General features: G+C 41.0%; 1 protein-coding gene across 2 annotated transcripts; it reads left to right on the forward strand.

Annotated features, from left to right (window-relative positions):
- Positions 1-2626: 2626 nt before the first annotated feature.
- agbl5 (AGBL carboxypeptidase 5) lies at positions 2627-21930 on the forward strand. Of its 2 annotated transcripts, XM_005449787.4 has the most exons (17): positions 2627-2744; positions 3548-3832; positions 3919-4090; positions 4223-4389; positions 4521-4698; positions 5450-5628; positions 7234-7765; positions 7945-8114; positions 8317-8452; positions 11928-12145; positions 12243-12430; positions 14542-14721; positions 18313-18455; positions 18589-18641; positions 18827-19014; positions 20400-20533; positions 20647-21930. In XM_005449787.4, exons 2-17 carry the CDS (start codon positions 3618-3620, stop codon positions 20719-20721), a joined length of 2928 nt encoding a protein of 975 aa, XP_005449844.2. In that variant the 5' UTR covers positions 2627-2744; positions 3548-3617; the 3' UTR covers positions 20722-21930. The 2 variants fall into 2 exon arrangements, with proteins under 2 accessions (XP_005449844.2, XP_013124257.1); XM_013268803.3 differs by lacking the exon at positions 14542-14721.
- Positions 21931-21965: the final 35 nt, after the last annotated feature.

Raw genomic sequence — 21965 nt, forward strand, 5'->3', positions numbered from 1 at the left:
TCACTTATGCAATAAGTCTCTTTTGTTTACAATAATTAAATAATTGTTTGTTATTGTGCTTCATTATTATAAGGTTGCTCTAAAAAGCCCCAAAAGCCTCCAGGTAGTACAAAACACCACAGTGAGAGCTCTGACAGGGACAAGAAAGACATATTTCTCCTATATTGACTTCTCTCCATTTGTTCCCTGTTAAATCCAAAATTAAATTTAAAATTCCTTCTCTTTACCTACAAAATCCTAATTAGACCCCATCATGTATTAAAGAGAATATCTGAAAGGGATTTCTGCTATCAGGCTCCACTCATATGAAACCAGCTTCCAGTCTGGATTCAGGAGACAAACACACTCTCTGGTTTTAGTATTAGACTCAAAACTTTACCCCATACTCTTGCTCTATTTTTTTTCTTTTCTCTTTCCACTCACCCCCAGCCGGTCATGACAGATGGCTCTCCCTCCGTGGGCCGAGTTTTGCCGGAGCTTTTTCCTTCCCACTGTTAAAGATTCAAGTCTTTATTGTCATTATTCAAGCGTAACGAAATTACACCTATACTCCCTCACGTGGTGCAAAAATATTTACATAACCAATTAATATACTAAAATGTGTATTTGTGTGTCTGTGAAAATATATGGGCTTATACATGCATATACCTACATTATGTATACATTATACACAAACATATGTAGTTCTGGAGGATGTAAACAGTAAGATTGCAGATGAGATTACTGCAGATTAGGAATGAACATCAGCTTTTCACAGACCATATGTAATGTGTATATATATGATCCTTGTGAAATTGAGCATTTCACTTTGATGTTATTTACAGATAATGACATGTACATAAGTAGATTTTATATTTGTATATATATACATTTGTGATTTGTATAGAACTCCCTGAATACTGGAAGTTAAGAAGAGGCAAAGTGCTGTTGTTGTTTTCTTTACCTCACATCATAAAGCACCTTGAGGCTATCTAAATAAACCTGAACTGAACTCAGTTGATGCCATTTCTTCTGATTTCAACTGATTGCTAACATTGCTAAATTAAAAATGATGATTTTAATGCTTATAGTTTGCTTCTGCTGCCCACACGTGGCAAGAAAAAACACTTTTTTCAGGTTGAAATGAGGTCAGACAAGTTTAATCCTCCAATCAGTTCATTAACTGATATCTCTCCACTTAAGGTGTTCCATCTGCCAGACAAAGTTACAAATTACGTGACAAAGGAGTTATTTTGAACAACTGTGGGCCACAACCAGACAACCAAATGGTTTAATCTGGCCCACTGGATGGTTTTGCAGGTGTGAAAATTGCAGTGAAGTCATTAACAATTAACTGCTAGATTTGCAGTGAATTGATGCCAGTATTACTACTCTGGAGTGAGAATGTATACGGAGTATTTTTGGTTCTCATTAACTTGTTCAAAACATAGTAAATAATGAAATGCAACCCTTTTTACAGATATCTCAGGCTAACATGTAGGAACTGCTTAATAAAAAGAAGAAAAGCTTCAGGTGTGAAGAATGAGGAAGACGAGGGTGTAGCACGACCTAGAGGGTAAAGCTGGGGAAATGTGATGGGTCCCACAGACGGAAGCTGGAGGCCAAACTCAAGCAGACCCACATGAAGAATGTTTGGAATAGAAAATCACTGACTTTAAGGTGACAGACAGACAACCACTTGGCAGCCTGGAGAGAGTAAATGAGTTGAAGAGTTTCTTCGGCAGCTTTACTCCGTAGCCCTTTACTGGATCTTCCACCCTTTTTCCACCCAACTCACACACCCCACCCACTGCCATGCAGCCCTGATAGACTGCGAATTCTGGCCTGGGTTAGGAGTTAGGAAGCTCTGATGGCATCATTCCAAGTTCTGAGGACCTGTGCTAAACACTTGTCTGGCTTCTGAATGCAATTAATACCAGAGAGATGGTGATGGGAAGACAGCATCAGAGGACAACTACTGTACATGACCCATGTCTATCCTGGGACAGGATGTTGATGTGATAGAGAAGTACTAGTAGCTGGTTGTCCACAACAACAGCAGGCTGAACTGGAAGACCGACATAGAGGCTATATACAAAATAGGTGATTAACAGGTTTTGTTTCCTAAGGAAGCTGAGATTTTTCAACATGTGCAGCAAAATGTTGAAGTTTTCCGATCAGTCTCTATCTTATAAAGATTTAATAAGCACTATTCAGACTTTTTGTAGCTTTTCCTTTAATAGAAAGAACCACATTTAACGTGTCAAATTTGGTAAAGGATGAGGCGAGGAGGATATGGTGACCATTAACCCCAGGTCTGCTTTGTAGAACAGGCCTTTCAGGTTTTAGATATTCTGGGTGCATAATGTTACTGCAATGCTACAGCCAAATAATGCTAGAGACCTTTAAATAAAGTAAGCCTACATTAAGGTTAAGTTTCCTTATTGCGCTGTTTCATAAGGAAAATAACAGCAAAGTTGGTAACTTTAATTACTGGTTTTTTTGGATACATCTAATTATATTTTGATTACATTTTTGCATGTCCACTGTAATAAGCAGACCAAATGCACAGAATTACTTTAAAACTTTAAAGAAACAACCTTTTCGCCACAGTGGAAATAAAATACATCCTGCAATTTGTTAGGCAAGGAAATTTCCAGGCAGTCTCAGTTCTCCAGAGAACCCTGAACGCAGCATACAGAGCTTTGACTTGAGGGTTGAGAAGGACGGTGAAACAAAAATGGACATCGATCGAAAATAGCCTGGTAAAATTGACATTTTATATTTTCACATAAAGACGCTGGTGCAGATTAGGGGTCGAGGTTGTATGTGGACCAAAAACGCAGAAGAATTTTTAAAAAACAGATTGTTCCTTCAGAGCAATGACTGCTAGTTCCGTTGCTAAGTTAGCCTCCGTAGCTTAGAAAGGTACGCTAGCTGTGTGGAACATTATAGGTAGAACACTGGCTATTAGCTGTGTAATCGATTTTAGCTAGCGGTTGCTAATTTGCCGTAAATCATGTGAAATCTTTTTATGAGCCGACTGTAATGCTTGCAGCCGTTAGTTCACTCCCCCTTTTTACGCTGCCCTCGATTTCTCGCTCAGCTGTTGTTGTTATTGCTTGTTGTTGATACACTGAAACGTTATTTCATCTTGGACAGACTTTCACTCGCGTTTTTGTTAACGATAAGGAAGCAGTCGAGCAACCAGTGTACAGCGAATGGCTACACAAATAAAGCTTGTAATTGTAGAAAATGTTTTATATTGTTGGTTGTGGCCATGGTTGTAGTTTCTGTGATGGCCTCGGGATGTCGCTGTTTAGGCTTACAATCAAAAACTAGCATTATGGTATATTACATCTGTATAAAATTCGTTGTTTATTGTGTTTCTGAGAAATAACTTTTCATTGGAACCACAGTGCTAATATGCGTTTACAGTGTTAGACTGCACCATGTGTGTTTTTGGCTCTATATACATAAAACCCCTGTTGCAGCCGGTTATACCTCCTTTCCTTTTTATGTTTTTGCCCAGTGTTAACATATTTTTGTTTTCCTAATTTCATGACAGGTGATCTGTGTCAGACTTCTGACGGGCACTTCATAGAAAAGAAAAGTGAAAGAGGCCAGAGTTCAGAGCCATGGAGGCTCGCTTTGGGAATATTGTGTTTAGCTCCAAGTTTGACTCAGGGAACCTGGCACGTGTGGAGAAGGTGGAGAAAGGCAACTCCAGCCCTTCTTCTGACACACCTTCTAGTGGAAGCTCCTCCTCTGGGTCAAGCCTCACCCCTGATTATGAGTTCAATGTGTGGACGCAGCCAGACTGTGCCGGCACAGAGCACGAGAACGGAAACAGGTAACCAAAATTAAATTTTTTGTGCCACACCAACTTTACCACATTAGATGACTTAAAGTATCCCGTATCATGTTGTGGTTTTTCAGATCATGGTTTTACTTCAGTGTGAAGGGGGCAGCACCTGGGAAGTTACTGAAGATCAATGTGATGAACATGAACAATCAGAGGAAGCTCTACAGCCAAGGCATGGCTCCTCTCGTACGCACTTTACCGGGCAAAACCCGCTGGGAAAGGATACGAGACAGACCAACATCTGAGGTAGATATTCGCTCTCTGAGCCTGTCAGAGAGAGGATGTGGGCAACAGGACTCTGTGAGGCAGAGTATTGCCTGTCAGGCTATTATTATCCATCTATAAATATCATTCTTCTTTTCTTCTGCTGCTTTTCAGATTGTAGATAACCAGTTCATCCTTTCATTCACTCACCGGCTATTGGAGGTGAGAGGGGCTACCACCTATTTCTCCTTCTGCTACCCATTCTCTTACACAGAGTGCCAGGAGATGCTGCAGCAGTTGGATCAGAGCTACCCCAGTGCTGCTCAGCTCAGTCCGAGCAGGTAAAGTGCACAAATGACACAACTACGTACACACAAATCTTGAATATTTTCTTTGTCAAAGTACCTTAAATGTGTACAGTTCTCTAACATTTTTTTCCTTAAACTCTTTCCTTCACTGCTCCCACTGCTAGTACTCCAGGCACTGTGTATTATCATAGGGAGTTGCTGTGCCACTCTCTAGATGGCAATAGGGTGGACCTTCTCACTGTGACCAACTGCAGCGGGATGCAGGATGAACGGGAAGCCCGTCTGCCTAAGCTGTTTCCTGACACCAACACTCCAAGACCACACCGCTTCCCTGGCAAAAGGGTATCATTTAATCAAACACAAAAACACAACAATAACTATTCTGTAAAGACCCCTATCATGAAAATTAGTTTTAGACCATTACGAGATTTTTTTTTTTAATACATTCCCGTGTGTAAAGTATGATCTGTGAAGCAAAGTCTTAATACACGTTCTTCAAAAACCTGGCAACTAGACCGCCTCCGAGCAGTTAGCCTCCCCCGTGAAGAAAAGAGTAAACTAGTACATTCGCACATAATCAACCCTTAGCTGCTTGTTTCTTCCTTGGTGAGTGTGATGCAGCGAGTTATAGCATGCTGCTAACGTAGATGCTAAATGTAATAACGTGGATGGTCAGCAGCAATTTTCCCACCTCAGAAAGGACTGTTTTACCACAAGTAAAGAAATGATCATATCAGTGTAAACTTAACTGGCTTTTTGTTAAGCTGCATCCACACTGGAAGTGAGTTGCTCATCGTGCATTACTTTCAAGCTGAAGACTGTTCACTTGCAGAAATTCCAGGTTTTGGCTGCCGAGGTAAACCCCTAATGTATTTACTACCAGTATGAATATCAATTATTGGTATTCATAAAGTCTGAATGTCCTTGACTTTCTGTGATCTCCAGTCGCCGCATGGCTGTGAATCACTTCCAGTGTTTTGTAGATTGGGACCTTTAATGATGATTTATAAGACTCTGAGCTTATTGTGACATTAATAACAGCTAAAACAGGAACGTTCACTCTTGGCATTTGTGTGTCTGTGTGTGTTCCCAGGTGTTTTTTCTCAGCAGTCGGGTGCACCCTGGGGAGACTCCCTCATCCTTTGTGTTCAACGGTTTCCTCAACTTCATCCTGAGACGAGACGACCCGCGTGCACACGCGCTGCGCAACATGTTTGTGTTCAAGCTCATCCCAATGCTGAACCCAGACGGGGTTGTCCGTGGACACTACAGGTAAGAGTTTCACATTCATATACATCCACATCCTTAAATGAGACATGAGAGCGTTTCCTCTCAATAATAATGTGAGTTGTGTGTGACTGTGCACCACAATTATAGTCTGGAAACGTGTTATAATGTATTGTTGTGCTACATTGTTCTGTCATTATTGTCACAAAGCAAGTCGGTTTGATGTTGAGCCTGTTAAAAGCCGACACAGCAGTTAACAGTTGCTAGTATAAGATGATTAGCTATGTGTTTCTGCATAGGAAGTCTTACAACTGTAGACCCATATGTGCTGCAAATACAATGGATATATCCTATTAAAAATAAGCATTCTGTGTGTGTTCAATATCTTTGTTTTTTGGCTTCCTAATTAAATTTTGATTTGAATAGAAAGTTTGTCTGAAGACCAGGCACCCAATGGGGATATGGCACCTGATGCTACAGTGCAAATGTGTCTGAATTTTTACAATGACCATTAGTTTTTGTATTACTATGTGCATATCTTCCTCTTACTTTGCCTTCACAACAGTCATTGTCAATATCAACTGAATGTCTCTGCTAACATGTGCATACATTTAAAACTTATATAAGAACTAATTTATGCATGCGTGTGGCCAATGAACCTCCTCGTTTTAGGAGAAACCAAGAAATCCAGCTGGAAAAATTAGGTTTCTTTAAGCCCTATGCAGTTATTACCCAGGGGAAAAAAAGCCCAGTGACTACGACCTACTCAGAACTTACATGCAAATTGTGCATGCGCATTTGCACTCAGTTAATGGAAAGCTGCCCACCTGCTATCTGCTGTAACACTGTGAAGATATGTAGGTTCCAATTTTCCTTACTGCTGTGTTGACACAGGGGGTGAGAGAATAAGAGACACTGGAGAGTTTATTTCAGATTCCCAGCAAATATTTAGACTACACCAATGAGAGAGCACCAAATCATGGTAGACCTAGTGGACACAGGAAGACAGAGAGCCAATCTGCCGTATAGGTAAAATGTCATTAAGTCATAATCTGGTTTTAGCCTGGTTCTTCTTTAATATTTTAACTTTTTTCAGTTTTGAGGTGTTTTATGTTTAAGTATTGTGTACAGACGATAAATGGCTTGTGTTAAATAAATAAAAAAGCAATATCTTTCAAGATGTGACAATTTAAAATACAGTGATGGAAACCCTGGCTCTACTCTGGTTATGGAAACTGCATTTGGTACAAATGATAACATTCTGGAAATCAAATTGGAAGGGAAAGTCGACTGCAGCTGAGTTTAGTTTAGGCTCATCACTACTACTAGTCATAAGGAGGTTAGAAGAGCCAGCAGAGGTGAGATGTGGTGACCTTTCTACCAGATGTCCCTGTGTTCAGAGAATGATGCACTGAGGTGTCAGTAAATGGTGGCGCTGCTTTCTTGGCATGTTAGGGTATGCTGCCTCTTCTTTTGATTCCCAGACCTGTGTTTCTCTGTACAATTTTACTTAATCTAAACATCACCATGCAATAAAGTATAAAACAGCTCACATATTAAATGTAGCAGAGGTGAAGTGTACAAAAGACTGTCTGCCGGGTTTAGGCTTGTCGATAATTAAAAGGTTCTTTACTTTCTCTTATTTTAAAGGACGGATTCCAGGGGTGTGAACCTGAATAGACAATACTTGAACCCCAGCCCCGAGTTACACCCGTCCATCTATGCAGCCAAAACACTGTTGCTCTACCACCACACACACAATCGCTTGCAGAAAACACAGCCAAGCACTCATTCTAACGGCCCCACCCATACAGAGCCCCCAGCTGCTAACACAAAACCTGCAAATCAGCATGAAGCACCTCCCCTCACTGCCCTCGAAGTCACCTTAAACCAACGGAATGCAGAGAAAGATGCAAATCCTGCGCAGCCAGAGGTCCCCATGATGATGGAAGAAAACGCCTGGGCTACCTCAGAGGCGGGGAAGGGAGATCAGAACAGCTCATCGAGCTCCGCAGAGACTGTAGTTCCAGGTGCTGTAGATTTAGCAGTACCACAGGTGGAGGAACAGGAGTCGGTGCCACCACAGGAGGGGGGTGTGGCATATTATGTCGACTTGCATGGGCACGCGTCTAAACGTGGGTGTTTCATGTATGGAAATAGCCTTCCTGATGAGAGCCAGCAGGTAATAATGAATGCATTTTATCCATTACTTTGCAGTTCATTTGCAAAATTGTCAAATAACGTTCAAAGTTGTTTTTTACTAGCAGTAGGTTTCTTTCATTTAATTTTTTTATTTTATTTAGATTTACATTTGATTTGTAATACTTTCTGTCACGTGTGTCTGTGAACTTCTTGTTGCAGGTCGAGAACATGCTGTATCCGAGGCTGATCGCTGTGAATTCTGCCCACTTTGATTTTCTGGGCTGTAACTTCTCTGAGAAAAACATGTACGCACGAGACAAGAGAGACGGCCAATCTAAAGAAGGCAGTGGTCGGGTTGCCATTCACAAGGCAATAGGGCTGCTTCACAGGTCAGACATTAGATTTATGACATTACTGCAGTCTGTGTTCAGTGTAGGAAGTTTATGTAGTCATTTTGAATTAGCTATAATGACCAAGTGCAGATTTTGTGGGCCCAGTACAAATTAAGTTGCAAAAAGCCTCAGAAACACAGTCATGCTTTTGTGTTTAATTTTATATTTTATCTTGCTTCTGCAACTGGCTACCGACCAGTTACACTCTGGAGTGCAACTATAACACAGGAAAAACCATGAATACAATCCCACCTGCCTGCCATGACAACGGACGAGCTACCCCCCCTCCACCTCCATCCTTCCCTCCAAAATACACTCCAGAAATATTTGAGCAGGTAGGAAGTACATCTGTAACACACAAATACAAATAATATAATATAATACAATATTATAACAAGTGTTGTGGCCATTACTAATAAAGTTACTCTCCATAGAAAGTCATTTGTTCCACTACTCTTTGACTTATTTCCCACCCATAGACTTTACTTGGGAGGTATGTCCAAGTGTATTACCATCCCCTTCAAACATACTTCGTCACCTCACATTAGAATTTTCTATTTTCATTTTTTCATTGATCAGTGAGAGCAACATCACAAAGACAAGGCCTACTTGCTCTTATTTTGAAAGCACACACCAACCACAGCCTGCAGCATATGTGGACCAGCTAAGACACATGTGTGACGAGCTCACTGAGGCTACAGAGCAAAACAAGGTTACCTTCACATCAAGACAATGGAGTTAGAGTTATTCGGCAGGATGAAAGACTCAGTAGAGAGCAGATTATATTACTTAGTTACTGTCACCAAGTATTTGGGAAATCAAATATTTCGAAAGAGAAACTGTGTTGCTAATGACCGATAAAGCACTTGTATGCACCGGCCCTCCTCCTCCAACAAATAGAACCTAAATCTATGAGAACACTGCATTACTTTGGTCTTTGAAACATCTTTGTACCTGTACTGTCACTTTCTTGTGCTGCCTTGAACAAGTTTGAAATAGTGTCCATACAGTACAGTCAAGTCTTGAGCCACCCCTGATTTCTTCCAAGCAGCCAACTTTTTTTTTTTTTTTTTTAAATTGATACTGAGCTACAGTTCTGTGGGCTTTCCGAAGGTCTTTCTCGTCTTTTTAGTCCAGTCCTGCACCTGAACATTTTCAGCGGAATGTTTTAGTTTGTTAATACTGACCTATGACTCGTTCAAGCATAGAAATGGCATGAAGCTCAAGGGATGGATTAGTATTTTGTCTACACGTAGCAGACAATTTCGCTAAGAACCAAATTAAAATTCTTTGGCCATTTATAATAACTTTGGGCACCTTGTTTCTAGAAGACTTTTGCAAAAACACATCATTTATTTCAATATTATTAATTGTATTTATGAAAAATGCCAAAGATAACACAGTTTGACAGGCATAAAATTATATTTTTCCAAAAACAAGGTGATGCCCAGAGAGCTATTAATGGAAACTTGGCATATCTCAGCATGGTGTGCATTGAGTCCTTTGAGGAAGCTGAACAAGTGAGGAAAGAAGAAAAGTGTCAGGCCTAAAAATCTGAAGAAGATGAACACTATCTCAAAGTCATGTCCTTAAGAAATAGGAAAAAAAATCCATTAAAGGCCTGACACAGGACCTGAGAGATACATCTGGTCCCTGTCCTATGAAACCTCATCATAAACGGTCTTGGTGGAAGGAGCTTTCAAGAAACCTTTATTATAAGAGGGAAATGGGCAGAAAAGGCTGAGGTATGCCAAATTACACAAGAACTGGACTGAAAATCAGTGGCACCAGGTCAGGCATCAGGTGATGAATCCAAATTTGAGTGTCTACAGCTGGTTGAAAACATGGTGAAGGCTCTGTTGTGGTTTGGATTCACCATGCAATACCATCTGGAAAGTGTAGGAAAAACATACTTGGACAGAAAAACACAGTGGAACACTATCAGTCATTGACTGGGCTCCCCAGAACCCGGATATACAGGGTGGGCCATTTATATGGATACACCGTAATTAAATGGGAATGGTTGGTGATATTAAAGTCCTGTTTGTGGCACATTAGCATATGTGAGGGGGAAAACTCCTCATGATGGGTGGTGACCATGGTGGCCATTTAGAAGTCGGCCATCTTGGATACAACTTTTGTTTTTTCAATAGGAAGAGGGCCATGTGACACATCAAACTTATTGGTAATGTCACAAGAAAAACAATGGTGTGCTTGGTTTCAACGTAACTTTATTCTTTCATGAGTTATTTACAGGTTTCTGACCACTTATAAAAATGTGTTCAATGTGCTGCCCATTGTGTTGGATTGTCAATGCAACCCTCTTCTCCCACTCTTCACACACTGATAGCAACACCGCAGGAGAAATGCCAGCATAGGCATCCAGTATCCGTAGTTTCAGGTGCTGCACATCTCGTATCTTCACACCATAGACAATTGCCTTCAGATGACCCCAAAGATAAAAGTCTAAGGGGGTCAGATCGGGAGACCTTGGGGGCCATTCAACTGGCCCACGATGACCAATCCACTTTCCAGGAAACTGTTCATCTAGGAATGCTCGGACCTGGCACCCATAATGTGGTGGTGCACCATCTTGCTGGAAAAACTCAGGGAACGTGCCAGCTTCAGTGCATAAAGAGGGAAACACATCATCATGTAGCAACTTCAAATATCCAGTGGCCTTGAGGTTTCCATTGATGAAGAATGGACCCACTATCGTTGCACCCCATATACCACACCAAACCATCACTTTTGTTGTTCCAACAGTCTTGGAGGGATCCATCCAATGTGGGTTAGTGTCAGGCCAATAGCGGTGGTTTTGTTTGTTAACTTCACCATTCACATAAAAGTTTGCCTCATCACTGAACAAAATCTTCTGCGTGAACTGAGGGTCCTGTTCCAATTTTTGTTTTGCCCATTCTGCAAATTCTGTGCGCCGATCTGGGTCATCCTCGTTGAGATGCTGCAGTAGCTGGAGTTTGTAAGGGTGCCATTTGTGAGTAGCTACTATCCGCCGAAGGGATGTTCGACTAATGCCACTCTCCAGTGACATGCAGCGAGTGCTACGCTGTGGGCTCTTGCTGAATGAAGCTAGGACAGCCACTGATGCTTCTTCATTAGTGACAGTTTTCTTGCGTCCACATTTTGGCAAATCCAACACTGAACCAGTTTCACGAAACTTAGCAAGCAGTTTGCTGACTGTAGCATGGGAGATGGGTGGTCTCGTGGTCTTGCATTGAAATCTGCTGCAATGACCCGGTTACTGCATTCACCAGATATCAACACAATTTCGATCCGCTCCTCACGTGTTAACCTCTTCGACATGTCAATGGCTGTGAACAAAGAGAAACCTGTAAATACCTCATGAAAGAATAAAGTTACGTTGAAACCAAGCACACCATTGTTTTTCTTGTGACATTACCAATAAGTTTGATGTGTCACATGGCCCTCTTCCTATTGAAAAAAACAAAAGTTGTATCCAAGATGGCCGACTTCTAAATGGCCACCATGGTCACCACCCATCTTGAGTTTTCCTCCTCACATATACTAATGTGCCACAAACAGGACTTTAATATCACCAACCATTCCCATTTTATTACGGTGTATCCATATAAATGGCCCACCCTGTATGTTTGCACATTTTAATAAATCACTGCACCTGTTTCCCATTTTTCTAGCAAAATACAAAGAAATGAGATGTGGCTCAAGACAGTACTGAACACCTACCCTGACGCATTAAAGAAATTTGGCAATTTGGCAAAGTGCACCTATCTATATCAGTTCTGAAGTAAATTTGGGTGATGCCATCAGGTGGGGCGTGCTGTGGCGATCTCTGCCCTGGACATGGCAGAGTGCAACCCTTGGCCGCGTCTGGTGCTTTCTGAGCACACCTGCCTGACAAATCTCCGAGCCTGGATCCTCAAGCACGTCCGCAACACCAAAGGACTGAGCACACACATCCATGCCAACCCTCCTCCACGAATACACCACAATGGCAGCAAGGTGTCACCACCAAAGAGCTTTAACAAGTGAGTTCCCACACATTTTTTAACTTAGATGCCTTTAGTTTGTCCAAAGATAACAGCTGGGTCATGGATTTGTGTGATTTCTTCATTTTCCTACTAGCTGTTTGTCTGGATCTGCATCGGAGAACACCCTCAGCCGCGTCCGCTGCAACAGCCAAAGTAGCAGCAGCCAGACACCCTCGCCGAAGATGCACAATTCCCCGAGTTTTACTTTTGGGTGCCCCCCACCCCGAACTCACACACAGCACAACGGACGCGGTGGCAACAAAACACTCGGGCCAGTCAGGGGTAGGTTGAACTCCCAACTATCTGCCTGTGCGCCGGCTGCCTATTTTTTTTTTTTTTCTTAAGTCACATCTCGTTTAGTGGTCCTCTGCTCCACTCTTTCTCTCAGTATCACAAATTCTCTCTTGTGGTCTCTTTCTTTCTCATTTTCGTCTCTTTCCTTTTCTTCAACCTCTTGTTCGTTGCTGTTGGAGCTGTTCAGAAAGTCTCATTACTGGCTGATGTGTTATTGTCTGTGTGAATGTTACCTTCTGGTTTGCTGCGCGTGACGTGAAACTGGCCACAGGTTTGGGATTAGCTTGGTGTCCTGGATGTTAATGACCTGTAACATCCCCCACATTACCCCCGCATGACCTTTGCATGACCCCTCTTCCTGCTGTTGTGTCCTTACCCTAAAGAAAAATCTCAACATGACATTTAAGTTTACTTTTTTAAATGTAAACTTTGGTTTAAAACCTCTAAATTTTGTACAGTATGGATAATACAGTATTCTACGGAGCCCCTCTGATGACATGGTCCAAAAAATAAATAAATTGTGGCCACAAAATACTACTTCGTGCCCTCGAAATAGTATAACGTGCCCACGAAATACTTATTTGTGGCCATGAAATACTATTTCGAGGGCACAAAATAGGTATAACGTGCGCACGAAATGCTAATTTGTGGGCACGAATTGGGTATAACGTGGCAACGAAATAGATAACGTGCGCACATCATATTGATACAATTCCTGGACAGCTGCGTGGAGACATAAGCATAAGAGTAGGCTAAACCTATACAGCATGGACAGAGACAGTATGATTGAGTTTTATTTTAGGCTGGGAATGAGCTACATATGCATTTTGAAAAACCTGGTAATGCAAGGAACCATTATTACGGAGAGACATTTAAACAGGATATTGAGAGTTGCTTTACAGACGTAAGTATGACCTGGACGCTGGGATAGATTTTATTGTCAACCAACTGCAAGGGCCTGGGAAGGATCACGGTTATCAGTCAAGTGTTTCGTGCCCACAAATTAGCATTTTGTGCGCACATTATACCTATTTCTTGCTCTCGAAATAGTATTTCGTGGGCACAAAGTATTTCATGGGCATGTTATACCCATTTCGTGCCCACGAAGTAGTATTTTGTGGCCACAATTTATTTATTTTTTTGGACCATGTCATCAGAGGGGCTCCGTAGTATTCTAACATGGACACACATCCCAGTCTCAGTAACACATGTACCAGGGTTTCCACCAGTGTATAAAGGGTTTGCACATGACATCATGGGCGTTTCGAGCTGTCCGCCATATTGGACGTGATAAGTGTCACTACTTTTTTGGCTCCTCACAATGCCTGTATTCTGCTACATGGTTGGGTGCAGCAATCATCAAAGACAGAAAAAAAAATCTTTTTAACCGGTTTCCTGTCGTTTCAGATAGAAGAATATGAAAGTAAAGTTGGCAGATACAGGCATCAGATAAACAGTATAACAATTATAAGTTAATTACATTTTAAAATTACGAGTATCTGTTTCAAATAATATTTGACCATTGAAAGTTTTTACATTTATTATTTCATAATCTAATTTCATTATCTTCATGCCATCATGCCAGCTAACATTAGACTCTAGTGTCCTAACACGTTTAAACTACTTTCCCTCACATCAACGGTTGATTACATTCTCACATCATGAGAGTTTATTAAAGGGCATTAAAGAACCCAGCAAATGTTATGACTTTATTCTGTTTTACTTATTCTGCTCATATTCATCCACTTCTGTCCACTAATCATTGTACGATATATCCTTCATCACTTCATTTCAATAGAGTTCAATATGTTTTGGTGTTCTCCAGCTTGTATATGCATACATGCTTTTAAACTTTCTCTTCATGCTGGAAGTGTGAAAGAAGATCTAGTGATTGTCTTCCTTTTCCCTTTCCTGGCAGAAACCCTGTGTACCAAAAGAATTGGAGAATTTCAGTTTGCTTTAATGAGTTTTTTTGCATTTACTTTGCGTTACCTGTGATGACTTTGGTCTCCGTGCATGAAGGGTAGTTTTAGCCGCTTTGTGTATCCCTACGGTCCCTGCACGTCTCTGAGCAGGTGTATGTGTCTCTCTCTCTGTAGACACTAAGCCCCAGGAGAAGAGACGCCCCCCCCATCACCACCGCTCCATCCTCCGGTCTCCCAGCAACAGCCACACACCCGCCCGCCCCCCACTCTCACCCCCTTCTTCCTCGTCCTCCTCATCTTCCTCAGTGTGTGCAGCAGGCTCCTGTCCCCTCCCGGCCTCCGTCAGTATGACAGGTCTGTACTCCCTCCAGCCCCCCAGCCTCTCCACCTTGCTCCCATCCCTGCAGGCCCTGCCCCGCCCTGGGCTGCTCTCCAAACTGAGTCCCCTGCTCCTTCAGAGCTTACCGCCGGCCGCCAGCAGTCCAACTGGGCCCACCCCGGACTGAATCTGACTTAAACCACGAAACGCTGGGCGCATGTGCTTGTGCGAGATGATTGAGTGAGATTGTCTTTTCGGAAACCTGCCTGGTAGTCCATGTAGGTCAAAGTGTGTGTGCGTGCCTGCAAAACATCACTGGTGCTAGCATATTTTTTTCTTTCTGCACAGTAATTACATGTCTACAGTTTTAGCACCTTAAGGTAAATAACACTTTCACTTGCGAGCGAATGTGTTCCTCAGATCTCAGCAATGACTGAAATGCTTTTTCTCACTGACCTTGAATCAAGTGCTGGTTGCCGCACTGTCCTCTGGCTCTTTGATGAACATAGCAGACTGGTTAGTAAATGGGGATATTTGCATGGGTACCTAATATCTGCTGTCCTAAAAGACGTTCAGAGCACACAGTAGATGTAATCCATAGACATCATAATATTATAATATGGATTACATCCAGACGAAGCTTTTTGTGTATACAAGTAATAAGCTAAAGCTAATTACCACATTACTGTGCTCACCATTTGAAAGTAGCCGGGAGATTTTCTTCTTTATTCGCACAGTTGCTGTTGTGATGCTTTTAATTTTTGAATTATTAATTGGTTTTATTTGACTTTTGAGACATATTTTTATAGACTGAACATAGTCAGACTTTATTTTCTGTAAAATCCTTCCAAAGCACCCTCTGATCTGTTCTGTTGTCTTTGGGTTTCGCTTTAATGTTGATTTGTAAAACAATGTCACAAGTCGATCACATTATACTTTCATTTAAGACTAAACATTTAAATAGCTTTTTTTGATTTCTTATGATTCAAGGTGAGATTTAAAGGTTTGCTTTTAGATTTTTGGACACAAGTCAGTGATTCATTATCTAAATACCATTAAAAATAAATAAATAAATAAATAAAAACAAAAACCTGCATCATTCCAGTGTCAGACCAACACTGGTCATGACCTTATGATCACAGGATAGCCTACTGCCAGAAACTGTGTGCCCTCATTATTAAGTCCTTAAGAGGCATCCACACAGGAAATGCTTTGTGGCTCATTCGTTGGCGTTTCCCATCCTCTCATACGTCAGTAAACGGCATCCTTCCCTCTCATTGGTGATTGCTACAATTTCTCGTCTCAGAGTCGAGAAAAGTTTATTTCTGAACCCGCCCACTTTTCATCGCCAGTGGTTATCCCACCTGTGGTCGCTGGTTATCGTTGACTTTGGTCACCATGTCAGTGGTACTCACTTCCTGTGTGGAGACCCCATTATGGATTTTGCAATCTTGTAGCTGCTTTGGAATAACTACGGTTGCTTTGTGGGGCTGTTTGACAGCAAGTAGTATTATATGAGAAGAATTAGTTTAGCTTACAACCAGTTTGACTGGCAGGTGTTTATCGTTTTTCTAATATGACTCATAACACTGGGTTAGGTGTAAATATGGTGAAGAGTTTTTGTTTGTTTGTGTATTATATGTTTCCTTAAACTGATGAAGACAATATTTATCCTAATTTGTTCAAGCAGATAGACATGTTCCTTGTGTAAATCGAACGTGGCGGGTGTGTAGTAGGCTGTCGACGGTTAGAGTTCATATATCCTGTGGTAAGCAGTCATGAGAAGCTACCATGTTGTCTAAGATTTTACTCATCTATTGTGGAATTATAGTAAGTTGTCTGTAATTCGTTTTTTGCGTGCTGTTATCCAAGTACTTGATGATGGTCTGTGTTTTAGGACCGGCCGTTTTAGTTGCACTGAACATGCAGAAGTGAATTATTATTTATTTATTTATTTATTTTTTCTCCTTTTTTAGAAGGAGCAAACAAACCAGATCATTGAGGGGTCAAAATAGCTTTCAGAATATCTGGCCTTTGCTCACTGTAGCTACTGTCTGATCCAGTGCTGTTACACATTGTAGTTAAGCTGTGCCTTGCTTTGTTGTAAGCAGTAGGTTTTGAAGGTCCTGCTCCTATTGTGATCTTATAGGGTATATATCCTTCTTCTTCATCTGTCGTTCATATTCAGTGTGACTTGCCTAAGTTGCAGTGATCTCACAACATAAATATCTTGCGAATTCAAGCATTGTTAAGCCAAATAAAAAGCTCTTGTAGAAACAGTCCTTCATACTCACGCTGGGCTCAGACTAAATGATACTTCAGTCTGTCGCAGTGGTCGATGTGTCAGATTACTTGATTAAGAGTTCTAAAATCTTGCTTCATCTCTTCTTTCACAATCAGTGTGATATCATTGGAGGTGCAGGTGATTTTCAATAAAAGATTGTTAACAGAACAGCAAACAAACGAGTGTCTATGACACTGGCTATCTTATGTTACTGCTTCTCACACTTCTTCCTAACTATACTGGAACATCATTCTCTCTTTTGTTTTGTAATGTATGCAATAGTACACCTACCTTGTATGCTAGCCCTTTCATTGGCACGTTGTGGTTGCCCCAGATGCAACATAGCTTTTTTTTTTGTCTATCATCACACCCTATTGGCATGCGTTACTCTCATTTTTGTTCCCAACCTCCAATCGATGCTTTATGTGACTCAGATCTGACCAGCCTGGTATCGTATAGTCTGAACACGGCATTAGCTTCAAATTTCAGCTCTCTAAGTTAGAGGAAGCTCAGAAAACCCCGGAAATCTGATGGTTGTCTTGTGCTCACTCGACAATGGTCTCATCTAATATTACTGTACTAAAGGTTTTAGTGTAGCCTCAGCTCAGTGGAATTACGATCTATCAGTTTAGATCAGTGCCCTGCTAAATGGCGAAGGAGTGTTCTGTAGTTGTTTTGTTTTTTTCCTGCTTTCTCACTGTGAACTATGATGTTCTGTGTCCCAGTTGTTTCAGCCCTAAAGCATCTATATCTTCATTGAAAATGACGAACACAGCTTTAGGTGAAAACACTGTATGCATAGTCACATTCTCAGTAGGTCTTTCGGCTTTATACTCCTTATGAGAATTGTGCCGTTTCCTTCAATGTGGTGCTAACCTTCTATACCAGACTACAGTTATGTGTTTGTCCGTGTAACGTCTCTACAATTGTCACCTTTCTTGAATGTGCTGCTGTCTTTTAGCGCCTCTCTGTTTAACCTCTGGAATAAAAACTATCCCTTTGTGAAGCAGCTACAGAGTGTGGGTCCTTTTGCTCTCTTTTTGACTCTGATTGTGATCTTTATTTTTCAACTTTCACTTCGAGGAAAAGATCAACACCAAAACTCTCACCACTTAATCTTAGTTAGGAGTCAATGTAGATTATGAGATATTACAGGACATTCGGTTATTTCAACATATTTGGTTTTTGACAGCATAACTGTGATATTTTAAATGTACGCACATGTTAAATGGCTTAAATCTTAAGTTTTATAAATCAGATTCTTAGTGTTTCATCTTCCACTCTTTGTTTCTCCTTTCTTCTCTTTGTTCTGTGTATTTATGTGTCTTCATCTGGTTGACAGGCATTAGCTGCCCGGACTTTGAGACTGGTGGACCCAGTCCTGCGGTCTGGTCCAGAATGCCTCTACCTATACGTCCTGGGCACATAGGGAGAGGGTGCCGAACTCTTACAATCACTCATCCCCCCACAGAAGCCAGTAGAGAGGTTAGGTTACCTTGCTGGCTCACTCACTGAGCAAATTCACATTTCCATTATTAACACTTTGTTGCAAAAGATCTCCCGTATTAATATACACTTAGACTATGATGTGTTGTTGTAATGTCTCCATGTGTCACAGACTGCTAAAGACCAGGGGCCTGAACACATCCTTTCCTCCATCAAATTTAGCAAGTAAGCCCCATCTTCTTTTGGTTTTCTTTTTTTGTTTTTTTGCACTGTAATAATTTCAATCCAAAACAGTCAACAAAGGCTGGGATCTGAAAAATGAAATGAAAACCACACTGGAAACCCATTCTTCATGATGACGTTTTCTTTCACGAATAGCGAAAATGTTAACCTCTCTGTCGCCTGCCCAGGTGTGAGCTGCAGCCCCACGTCAGCCGCATTCCCATCCGAAGGATGGGGTCGACTGACGCACCTCCCAAACACAACAATAAAGCATCTCCATCTAGCAATAACCCACCAGGAGGTAAAGAGGTGTCTGCTACCATGAAGGTGTGGAAGCTGCTCAGGCCTGGCCTCCACAGACACCTGTCATTGTCAGGCATGTACACCTGCTTGTTGCTCTGGTATGAGCTGTTTATGACCTAAATTACAGAGATGACCTGACCAATGATCAATTAAAATGGGGATAAGTAACATGAAGGCATCTCATAAAAGTATGTTTTACTTGATATTAAAGGAGAATTGTTTCTGAAACAACAACATAGAACTCATGATTGTGCTTATTTGTGCATCTGACCACAGTGTTGTTTCCCCAGAATGCATGAAATGTAATGCGATAACTTTGAATGACATCCAGAGAATGAGTCTTATAGAGTCCCCCTGACTTTTCAGCTACCACTTTTGAAGCTCAAATCTGTACATTCATATAAAGGACACACATTCAGGATCCCCAGTTGGTAGAATGACTTCAGTCACCCCCTGATTTTGACACTGGCTAATCTGAGGTGGACATTTCTGATTTTGAGTGAAATATTTCAACAGCTGTTTTTGGTGCAGTCATACACTTCCCCGTTCTAATTACTATGGTGTTTGCCATCTGGCTTTGATCCGTAGATGTAGCGGTTACTTTAGTGGTAATTAGCATATGTTAGCATAGTAATGCTTCAGAGTGGACCTATTAGGCACATTAGCTTAATGTTTTTATTCTTGAGCTCTTGTAGAATAGTTTTGAATGATACACATGCTTATTTTAGTGACACCTGGCCTTGACACAGTCCCTCAGGTTATCCACCATCTTAAACAACATGTTTTACCGTTACAGTGCCGAATGCTGGTAATAAATATAGGTAAAACTTTCTCTGAGGCCCGTGTATGTAAGAGTGATATATATGAGAATGGAAAAAGATATAATTTATGATGGTCAACCCAGGCACATAGCTCTGGCTCTGAGCAAGAAAGCTCTACCCACTTGCTGCTCAGATCTTTTGTTTGCAATCAACAGCCAATCAGAAGAAAGTCAGCTTAAGGAAGGGGCATGAGCTGATTTCTGTGATGTAGTGAACTGAAGAGCTGTGCCAAGGCCCAGCATGACATAAATAAAGATTCATTTCAGCTTCAAAACTTTGGAATATGGAGCTGAACTGAGTGTAACTGGTCTTCTTTAATCCAGGGAACACGCTATCCGTGACCATACACTGCAGTCCCCTCTCATTCACATCAACCAGACACAAGAGTAAAAATAAACAGATGAAACCCATCAGTCTTTAGACTCAGAAATAGACTTTAATAAACTGCCTCCTGCTGGAGCATTTTATTACTGCACTACATAAATTTTGTGTCCATTAAAATATAACAATTTCTGAAGTACTGGTCCTTAAACCCACAATGTCACCATCAAGTTTTACTTAATACTCCCATTTCCCATATTACAGTGGACACCTCACATATTCTTTGCTGACTCCCCTCTGTTATTCCATTCTGCAGGTGTATCTGAGAAAGAAGCTGCCATACAGCTGGCCTCTAAAGCTTTAATGAAGAAAAGCACAGACAGAAGTATCACGTACAAAGAAAGTGCTATCATAGAAAGTGCAGCAGAGGCCATGGGAACACAACAACAGGTGAAAACCGATGTGCACACTTCTTGTTAATCGTTAATGTACATTTAGACTGAAGCTATTATTTAATATGAATAACTAAAAGATGACTAGGCTGTATGATGTTGTCTTTGAAGGTGGAGGAAACTCCAGTGACTGTGCCTGACACTGTGAACATGTGTGAGACAGTAACCCTGTGTGGAGAAGCCTAGGAAACCGACAGCCTAAAAATATCATATTGAGCAATTGAATACTTCAAAATGCGAGAGGGGCTTGTCACCAGTGGAGGATTGGTTGGGGCATGATGATGTGCAATATAAATCTTTTATGATTAATCGTATTATTTTTAGCCTTTTTGGGCAACATTTAGAACCTAGAATTACCCATGACAACTACTGAGCAGCTTTTGTTTTTACTGGAATAGCTGAAGGTTAAGTGCCTTGCTCTATGACATTACATTAGCAGCTGTATTGGGGGAGTGGTTCAACCTTTCCATATTTTTCCAGCTGCTCAAGAATGCAGACTTGAAACATCCTTGAACATTTCAGCTACCATAATTGTACCTCACATTTCCTGTTTTTGTGATTTAAGTTGCTTTTTTCCTGTCCTTGCTGCTCCCCTCAGATACCGACCAATACTGTTATGCACTGCTAAATATTTTATTAGGCAGCCACTTGTACAATTACAGGGAAAGGCTGATTTTTATTTAGACTCGTAAGCACAACAGCACCTTTATAATCTCATTATCTCTGTTGTGGATGTTTAACAAATGTGAGATGAGTGTATTTATTCCACTTTTGTGCTTTGCACATACTGTTTATAAAATGGTTTTCACCTACTTGGGCTTTTTTTTTCTTTTTTAGTTTTTGTGATTCTACTCACCAAAAAAGTAAATGTCGCATTATAAAATCCTTCTGCGTGCAGGTTTAAAATAATGTATTATGTGTATAAGAAACCAAAATTATCATAGCTGTACGCTGAAACAAGCTTTGTGTGAGGCTTATGGAAGTAGAGGGTTAAATTAATGCTGCAAAATAGAATAAGAGTGATATATATGAGAATGGAAAAAGATATAATTTATGATGGTCAACCCAGGCACATAGCTCTGTCTCTGAGCAAGAAAGCTCTACCCACTTGCTGCTCAGATCTTTTGTTTGCAATCAACAGCCAATCAGAAGAAAGTCAGCTTAAGGAAGGGGCATGAGCTGATTTCTGTGATGTAGTGAACTGCCCCTTCCTTAAAATGCACTCAGTGAGGTTAATGAAGGAAACGTGATATATCCAACCAGAGTAAAAACCTAAATAGAAACCTGTTTGTACTGAATTAACTTTTCTTGTCACATTCCTTTTTTCGCATGAATGAGAACAAATCATTTACAATTATACATATCCTTTTATATGTACATGTGTATATTTATTCATATAGCGTTCATGTTTTGGGTTTTTTTGCCAAAAA

This window comes from Oreochromis niloticus, linkage group LG15 (assembly GCF_001858045.2).
Source record: "Oreochromis niloticus isolate F11D_XX linkage group LG15, O_niloticus_UMD_NMBU, whole genome shotgun sequence".
Taxonomy (NCBI): Eukaryota; Metazoa; Chordata; class Actinopteri; order Cichliformes; family Cichlidae; genus Oreochromis; species Oreochromis niloticus.